Below are 9,817 nucleotides of genomic sequence, written 5' to 3' on the forward strand. Positions count from 1 at the left end.
TAGCGTTGGCATACCTTCTGATTTTCTAAATGTATGTGTTTATTTACCTAGTAGATGTATCTAACAACTATGCAGTATCACACCTAAAGCAAGGTGAGCTGGTCAGAGCACAGACGTTTTAATCTATTTTAAAAAATAGATTTTCCCACCTATTCTATTTGAAGGAAGTCATCAGTCTGGAATTGATGGGTTGTGGCTCCTCTTTCTTTACAAGCATGGAGAACCACCCCTCAGATATGAAAAATGTCTGCACCTTCACAGGTCTATTCCACCGATTACAACTCAGCTGTGAGCTGAGAGTTCTGTATCGGAATCTGCCCAAAGTTTCTGTGACTGTAATTATCTGTGCAATGAGGTGAAGGGCTACAATCCATCAATGCCAAACTGCTGAACTGAAAGACAGAATCATTCCCTTTCTGGTTACAAGGTGAAAGGGGATTGAGACTCCCATGACAAATGGTTCCTCACTACCCAGAATCATGATTTTTAAAGTAAACTTCCTGAGTGAGTGACTGACTGCTAATTCTAGCAAGTATGGGGTCTGGCAGCATGAGGTCTGAGATGTTGAAACATTTTATAAAGCACTTAATGAGGGAGCAAAGGAATAAGGGGTGGGAGGTAGGTCCCAATTCTGATCTTAGGCCATTGTAAATTAGAAGTAATGGAAGGTGAAATTGAAGTTGTTGGAGATACCCAGGTGTAAAACCAGTGTAAATGAGAGAAGAGTCCGGCTCTTGGGTCCAAAATAAAGCTCAGAAGTACTTGGAATTTGGTGAAGGATGTCTCCCACAATGGAGGAATCTAGTGCTGGCCTTGTCATTAGCTTTCCAGAATGATTCAAAAATGGTTTAAAAAATTGCACTTAATTAGTTTCTCCAACATTCTTAGTGTCTTCAAGGAACAAAATAGGTGGATCTAATTCATATGCCATTACTGTTAATTCACTTCTTTTAAAGGGGACATTCCAAGTGGCTGTAAACTTATCAGGAATCGTTCAGATTGTAAGGACATAGATTGGACGACGTACACTTGTGTGCTAGGGTTTCAAGTGTTTGGTAAGTACCATTTAACTTGCTTTTAACTTGCTTTTATCCTTCATTTTGTTTAACCTCTATTATGCTAGATTTTATAATTGGAAATACTTGATTAATGATCATGGACAGTAATTGGAATGTCAGTACAGAATTTCTTCAGTTACCTCCTGGTAATATTGTTATCAGATACCCCCAACAATTCCCTTATGTCTGACACACCATCCCAGGAGACTGACCGCAGTGCTGGTCTTGTGATCAATCTTAAGCAGGATGTAGCTCTTTGAAGGTAGATATTCTCCATAGATAATACATATTCATCTTCCATTTAATATTAAAGGTTTGGGATTTTTTTGTTCTACTCATTGTAGACTCCGGAGTTTGGGCCTTGAGCCATGAACTTTTGTGTTTTGAGAGATGGTACTGGGGATGGGAATAGGGAGGAGAGAAAGTACAGTGAAGATCTGAGGTGTATACTCTGTACTGTGTCGTCCATGACTCAGGAGGGTGGCTACACCATTTGAGGACTACAATCAAAGAAAAGAAATGTGCCCTATGTCTGCAAAAGAGGAGTGCTTTAAAAAATGAAACAGATTTTTTAAAACAAATCTACAAAAATGTAAAGAACGGACAGTGTTGTGTGATTTTTATGCCAAAACTCAGGGCTGTGGCTGAATAGTTCAAGTTATTTTCTGCAAAATGGCATTCTGTCAGTCCTAAGTGAGAGCCCTTCTGAGAAGTGTTGAGAGATATTGTTCAACCTGCCAGTGTTGTGAACCAAATCATGTTAGCAGGGTGCTAAATGTTTCACGTTCACCACTAGCACAAGAGAGCTGCCTCTGGTGTTCACACTTATATGAAACATAAAAAGTAGGTAGAAGCAAGTCAGTAAATCCTTGGGAGTGAGAGAAAAGAGCGTGCAAAGCTTTTCTTCTTGGCTAGTGGGAGTTCAGTTTTCAATGCCAATTTATTTGCTGGAAGGAAGAAAATGGAGAAATGTTTTTTTCTGAATGCTTACTCTTCATGTAGCCTTTGATGGTGACCACATACCCCCTCTGAGAGGATCTCCTTAATACGCAAGTGCTCTAGAAGAGCTACATTTAAGTTGGTGGCTACAGTGATGCCCTTGTACGTCAAATAAGCCAGGCACCTGATAGTTTGGTCTTTATAATTGAAGACCTACAGTCCTTTCTCTTTAGAGGTGGACAGTTGAGATATGCTGGAACATCCCTCTGGTGTAGGTGAACAGATACCTACACTGCTGCTGCTTGGTATTTTGATCAGGATTCTGGCTCCTGTTAATTTTTCAGGCTAATGTAATGTTATACACACACATGTTTATCCAATCTCTGTTGATGGCATTCAGAGCAGATGGCTGCTTTCTCCTGAAGCTCTGAGTGTGTAAGACTGGATTGGTTAACGATATTTGTCTGCAACTTTGATTTCCTAACTTTCTTTGCTGTTATGGAGCAAATACTGAAAGAGTGGAAACTGTACCATGAAGGAATGGGTATTGTTAGTGGCTCACAGGAGATTCATCAGGTAGCAATGAGGAAGTGCAAGGAACCAAGCTTTCAGCATTTTCACAAGAGCATAATGTCCTGGTCAGTGAGCAATGAAATACTTTAAAGGAGGAAGACGGACTGAATCAGGCCTTTACCCCCTGTGATGTTATGATTGGATCTGAGGCACTCCTTTGACATTTTTTCTACTTTATATTTTGAGTTAATGAAAGATGCCATCTTGCAAGCACTAAACCTACAGCAGCACTACATTTAGCAGCATAGCAGATACAATATGGGCAGCAGCTGTATCCGATTCCCTGCTCTTTCTCAGAGGTGCCCTTCTTCTGGATATAAAGGGACAATGTCTGGAGATGCAAGAGGAATTCTGTTTCCATGCTCAATCAGTCATTCGCTATACTGGTGACATTGCATGCAAGAAAGTCAGTTGTGGTTGTACCAGTATCTGTATGATTTGAACACCTATTCACTCTGATTTGGATTTAGACCACCAGCTCATTCTACTTAGCAGCCATCAGATAGGAGCGAGTGATGACCTGGGCAAATTCAGTTGAGATGACATGCAGATGAACAGCTCTGTATCTCATTACCAGTACCCTATGCCATCCAGGCCCTTTCTTTCTGTTGTGTATTTTAAACTTCATTTCAGTTGCTGGTAATTCTGGTCAGAGTTTCTGGTTTTATCTCCATTCCATCCAGATTATTATGCACTTTTACTATTATGTACTAAAGTTTTTTATTAAACTTAACAGCTCTCAGATTCTTCAGAGTTCTAAGGGGTCTTGGGTTCACAATGGAAAGTGAAATCTGAGTGATACTTCTGAATGAAATATCCACCAGTGACTCACTTGTGTGTTTAAAAATAAAGTGAGCACAGCAAATAGCGTGACATCAGTTATTCTGCCAAAAATCATTTGTCATCTTCAAGGTGTAATTGCAAACTTAAAAGTTCCAGGCCCATCATGTTTTAATTTTCTACTGTTGGGCATTCCTGGCCCTTAAAAACATCCAGGACCAATGGCTTAGTCTCAAATTAAAGCATCATCACCTAGCATGAGACATGAGTTCTATTCCTCGTTCAGCCACTGAGCTGCCGTGATGCTGAGCAAGTCACTTCACCTCTCAGGGCATGTTTCCCGTACCTTCCTTTGACTTTTCTCTGTTCAGATTGTAAGCTTTTTTTAGCCATGGACTGTCTCATGTCTGTTACAGTGACAGCACAAAAGGACAATATCTTATAGGGACTACTTATTCTGTCAATACAAAATAATAGTAATAATATAAACATCGCTATTCTTAAAAGTTTTTAAACATTTGATACTTCCTTTTTTTTTTTTTTTTACCCTGTCAGCCACGTTGATGGGTTACTCTCATCATACTTCCCTGAAACCTTGAAAGGAAAAATCCTACCAGTTTCTTAAAACAGATTATCTTTTTCTTTAAGACTGCTAATATCAAACTGGTGTATACAATAGAGCCCTCACCCTCATTATAAATTAAGAAGGGGAACATAGTATAGCTCTCTGGTCAACATCTGTCTAGAATGGCATCTGTAATTTCAGGAAGCAGATAACATTGTAGAGTTGTTGCTTAAGAAAATTCTTTATTTAGGCTCCTAAATATAAACTTCAAAGAAATGTCTGCAGCAGAGTTTTGAGTGTACTCTAAAGTTAATTTATTAGCCCCACCTGCTGGTTATACTATATTAATAGATTAAAAAGGTATTTTAAGATCAATCAATTTAGTTCTAGCTGCTTGAAAATTCTTGAGATATTTATTTATGAGACAGACATTATCATTACTGTTGAGACATTCAAAATATTGCCTAACAATTTCCTTAGCAATTCATGTTGTTCATTTTGGTAATTTATCCACAGTAACGTTTGCTTGCATCAAATATCCTCTAATACTGGCCAGGCTCCCTCCTCTTTCCTTAAAGAGTGAAGAATTAGGCATACCTTTAGTTGTCCCATGGCTTCTAATCTTCTAGATAAAATTTCCTGACCCAGTGAAAAGTGTCACAAACAACCTTCATATAAACTAGTGAAAGAGGTGTTGTTTTTTATAACAATTTCAGATGTGAACAAGTTGTTTACTTTGAGAAAATTTGCAGTGTTGAAAATATAATGCTGTACAACTTTCAGGCTGGCATTCAACCTACAGTTTACTTGGAGTTCCCTGATGTTTCTGTCTTGGTGATACAAAGAAATCATGGAAGTATTTTTAATGCCTATATCAGTGGTCTCCAACCTTTTTACGCACAAGATCACTTCTTGAATTTAAGTGCAACCCAGAATCGACCCCTCCCCTTCCTCGAGGCCCCACCCCACTCACTCCATCCCCCCCTCCCTCCGTCACCAGCTCTCCTCCACCCTCACTCACTTTCCCCGGGCTGGGGCAGGGAGTTGGGGTTTGGGCGGGCTCTGGGCTGGGGCTCAGGCGTTCGGAGTATGGGATCAGGCTCCAGGCTGAGCCTGAGACAGGGGGTTGGGGTGCAGGAGAGGGTGAGGGGTGCAAGCTCTGGGAGGGAGTTTTGGTACAGGAGGGGACTCCAGCTGGGGCAGAGTGTTGGGGTGCAGGAGGGGGTAAGCGGTGCTAGCTCCAGGAGGGAGCTCGGGGCTGGGGCAGGGTTTCAGGATCCAGGAAGGGGGGTTGGGGTGCAGGAAGAGGTATGGGGTGATGTATCTGGGAGGGGGGCTTCAGGGCTGGGGTTGGGGTGCGGGAGGGGTGCTGGCTGCCCCCAGGCGGCACTTACCTCGGGCAGCTCCCGGTCAGTGGCGCAGTGGGGCTAAGGCAAGCTCCCTGCCTGCCCCGGCCCCATGCCGCTCCCGGAAGTGGCCAGCATGCTGTGACTCTGCGCACTGTTCCTGCCTGCAAGCACTGCCCCCACGGCTCTCATTGGCTGCAGTTCCCCGTTCCTGGCCAATGGAAGCTGCAGGGGTGGAGCTTGCAGGCAGGAGCAGCGTGCAGAGACCCCTGCCCACCCTTTCTCCCCCAGGGCCACAGGGATGTGCTGGCCGCTTCCGCAAGCAGTGTGGAGCCAAGGCAGGCAGGGAGCCTGCCTTCGCCCTGTTGTGCCACCGGACTTTTAGCAGCCGGAGATCGCAATTGACTGTCAGAGGATCTAGGATCAACCAGTCAATTGCGATCAACCAGTCGATTGCGATCAACCAGTTGGTGACCACTGGCCTAAACCAATGCTTGTAGCTGTGGGAAGATATGCCTTCCCTGGCTATTTTGATAATTGATATCCTTTGCAATCACAGTGCCTAAAAAATGCAACAAAACAAAAAAGGCTCTTCATATTTATACAACTCCTAGTCACCCAGCAGGTGGTGGCCGAGTTGTAAAAGTTGGCACCATGGAGAAAAGTATCATATTTTAATTCTTAGTTTACCCTTTTTTCTGCTTTGCTCTTAGATATGCAAGCCCATTTTTGCTGCATGTTGAAGCTCAAGAGCATGTTTTTATTTTTTCTTAATTCCGTGCTCCTTTTTTGTTCCTTAACACGATGCTACTTTTCTTCTGTCTAGACAGACCAATTCTATGCTTTGCACTTACGTGCAATTCACTATGTATTTGTTTTATTTAAGCACTGTTATAGGGCACATGTCCAGGCTGAGTTTCTCTGCAAACTATGCTGATCAGTGGTCTGTTTCAAATCATACTGCCATTAGAAAGAGGGTTCCACTACACAATAATTATTTTGCTCCAAAAAATGGTTTATAAACAAACATTTCAATTAATATAGTGTGCTGCATTTAAGTTTGCTACATACTTCAGAAACTCACATCACTTTTAGAACATGAATACATGTACCAAACAGTGTTCATTTAAGAATTATCTGTTTTGGCAACAAGTTGAATTTTAAGTTAAGCACTTGCACATCCATATTTGCAGGATTGGGGTCTTGAATAGCAATTTAGCAAGTGAGATAAATTTTCTTGGCATGACAAAATATAAACTTGAGTTCAATATCCTATTCAGTTTCCTAATTTAATTTGATAAATGCATTGTTTGGCATTATTTTTAACCTTATTTTAGGTTTCATGGATTATATTTTTGCTTCAGGATTTTTTTAAAATTTTGTTTTTAAATTACTGTTATTAAATATATCTGTGTGTCTGTATCCTAGGAGTATGGCCTGAAGGATCAGATGGGACGGATATAAATGCTCTTATCAGATCCCATAATCGAAAGGTGATAGCAGTTGCTGATGATTTCTGTAAGGTCCATCTCTTTCAGTATCCCTGCTCCAAGCCAAAGGTAAGTTTAGACTACTCTGTGGGGTGTATTATAGACAAGGCTGGTAGAAAAGGTTACGGGTGCCTGACACTTCCCCTTATAAGACCCTGTTTTCATTTGCAACTTTGGCAAACTTTAATCATTTGGGGTGAAATTTTCCATGCCAGATGGTTCAGCTGTTTGTAAGATGGGTTCCCATAGCAGGCCCATCCTGTGCCCTGAATGAGACAGGGACCCTGTCAAAATAATAGTATGTAGGAAGAGAGTAACTTATTTATAAAATAATTTTGATTGCCAGTTGGTGGCAAACTAAATTTGTTGCGGGGTGTTTTAAAGTTATCTATTTTTATCTGGCCCTTTCCAGATACAGATTTCATAAGGACATACAGCCAGCCCAAATGTGGAAAAGTCTCCTACAATTTGGAATTTATACAGTTCAGTAATAATACTCAAGAGAAAAGTATATCTTGGGGGTGGGGGCGGGAAATTTAATATAGATTTGTGTAGGTGTATATAAATTATTCTTTGGAATACTCTAGCAGATATTTCTGTAGTGTTTTGATATTAACAAATAACAGGAAAAGATTGTGACAGTTAATTCCTCTCTCCCCCCCCCCATTTGTTTCAATAGGCCCCCAGTCACAAATACAGTGCTCACAGCAGTCATGTGACAAATGTCAGCTTTACGCATAACGATGGCCACTTGATTTCAACTGGAGGGAAAGACATGAGTATTATTCAATGGAGACTTGTGGAGAAGATAACTTTGCCACAAAATGACATTGTAGTAGAAATTGGCACAACCAAAACACCCATCCCTGCAAGTGAAAGTGTGGTACAGTCCCTTGCCCCTCTTTCACAATCATTTGATGAAATGGCACAAAATGAAAGCGTAACCGGCAGCTCTCTCACATGTGTGGAGAGCAATTTGGAGCAGACTGTGGAGGCCAATGAAGAGCAAAGTGAGGAGCAAAGTGAAGGGAGCAGTCTGGATCCAGGTGAGCCAAGCTACGAAGAACCATCCAATGAAACAAGTGAGGAGCAAAGTGAATCCACTGTTACTGAAGACCAGCAAGATAATTCACCGGTGTCTTAACACTTCAAACTCAGATGGTCTTTATTTTCCGTTTGTGTGTGTGCTTTCATAAAGGGGAGAGGGTTTAAATAGGGGAGGGTAAATAGCTGAGATTCATGCCCACTCCAGCAGTTGGGTTTCAGTGAGTTTTTTAGTCTGACTTTGTTTCAATATGTGAACTATCCCAAGGGCCCAGCTTGACAGTTTGTCAAGAACTGGTCAACGTTAGTAGTGGGACAAAACCATAGGTTCATTTTTAATTCTGAAATTGCTGTCAGGAAGTGGCATGATGTAAATACTGGAAAAAAGGTTAGTTCTAAGGAAAAGCTGAAATAAACCACCTTAATCTTGTGAAAGTGTTTTCTGGAAGTGTTTTCTGTTTTCTAACACCAAACAGAAGCACTGAATAAATACCAGCTGAATAATACTGTGCTGTTTTTCCAGGTGCATAAAAAAAATCTGAAAAATTAATTTTGTGGAGCTGTTCTTTCTTTTTTTAATGAAAAAAGGAAAAACAAGAATAATGCCATGTTCATGAAACTGCCTTCTTGATATAACACATATGCAATTTTCTAACACTACTAATTCCTAATGGAGTGTGGACATGTTTGCAGTCTGTCTGCCCTAGGTGCTGCTCGTTCTAATGCAAATCATATCAAGGAACAGTTTTTATTGATCCTTGTTTATAGACCTATTTAATCATAGAACTTAACAAAACATCTGTTTGTTCATGAATTATTGATGACCTAAAAGTTGATTACAATGTAAGAGGCAATTGTGTTTTCAAAGAATTGCTCGCCTTGATATTTTGAAACTTAAGAATCTTTATATTGACCTTGATGTGAACAGAAGAGAATGCATGACAAGAAAACAAAAGTCTAATGGTTCTAGGGTTAAACGTAGGCTTCAAGCAGAAATCGTTCCCTTATGTCTAGGAGAAATATAAATATAGTTAAATTGGTGCTTGGGATTAGTATAGTAAGATGTTACTTTTTTTTCCTGTTATGTGGTGACTTTAAGAATCAATAAACTGCAAATGTTTTTTTACTGGCTCATTTAGCAGTCATGATAATATCACAATAATTTAGATAATGTTGCGTATTTTGAGATTTCCTCTTTGGTGATTTTTCTTTCGCCGAGTTGCTGTAAGCCATGCAGCTCTTATGTGGCTATACCTGGCCAGTTACAGGATATCATGGCATTTGTTATGCATTTGGAAAGTAAAGTTTTTTTTACAAAACTTGTCAGACAGCTACATTTGTTTCTTAAGTACATAAGTTTCCTACATTAAAAAGAAAAAATAGATTTACTGACAAGTATGCATTTCCTATGTACTTGTTTATATTTTGATTACATAGAATTTTTTTAACTTGCTGCATTGTGCTGATATTTTAGGTTTTAGTTAGAAAGTCTTGTTTAGAAACTTTGGATGAGTTCATAAGTCTTAAGTGTGCGAGCGTTTACGTGATTGTGCCATTCCAAAGTGCATCAAAACTGTCATTCCCTTTCTAGTATCTTCTCAGGAGTAATGCTACAGATCAGGTATTTAGTCATCATTTGGTAAGATCAAAAAACTCAAATGGACTCCCAGAGGATATTTATAAATATATATATATATATATATATATATATATATAAAATATCCTCTTGTTTACAACAGTTCCAGAAAACCTCAAAATAATTCTCTTCAAATGAAGGGAGATGTGGATTCCAAGCAACCCAACTGCTTAAACTGTGCTCTGTACATAGTATTTTATTGGAGAGCTCTAGTGTGTCTGACTTACAGTTTTGCCCAATAATAGTGACAGAAGATAAAGATCAGCTCATCAAATTATATGGTTTCAAATGAGGAATATGCTGTAAGGTGAGAAAATAATTCTAATAAAGAAAAAAGGGTTTATCAAAGCCAGTGAGGCACAGAGCTCTCTCTATCATTTTTATGA

At 39.9% G+C, this 9,817-nt stretch overlaps 1 protein-coding gene across 6 annotated transcripts in view; it reads left to right on the forward strand.

Annotated features, from left to right (window-relative positions):
- Window positions 1–9,491, forward strand: part of EML4 (EMAP like 4) — a 257,098-nt gene extending 247,607 nt beyond the window's left edge. For all 6 annotated transcript variants that reach the window (XM_084623061.1, XM_084623062.1, XM_084623059.1 and 3 more), the window contains 3 exons: window positions 957–1,055; window positions 6,690–6,820; window positions 7,431–9,491. In XM_084623061.1, the coding sequence (XP_084479187.1) occupies window positions 957–1,055; window positions 6,690–6,820; window positions 7,431–7,895 (695 nt within the window). In that variant the 3' untranslated portion in view covers window positions 7,896–9,491. The remainder of the gene's footprint in view (window positions 1–956; window positions 1,056–6,689; window positions 6,821–7,430) is intronic.
- Window positions 9,492–9,817: the final 326 nt, after the last annotated feature.

This window comes from Lepidochelys olivacea (assembly GCF_965140295.1).
Source record: "Lepidochelys olivacea isolate rLepOli2 genome assembly, chromosome: 3".
Lineage (NCBI taxonomy): Eukaryota > Metazoa > Chordata > Testudines > Cheloniidae > Lepidochelys > Lepidochelys olivacea.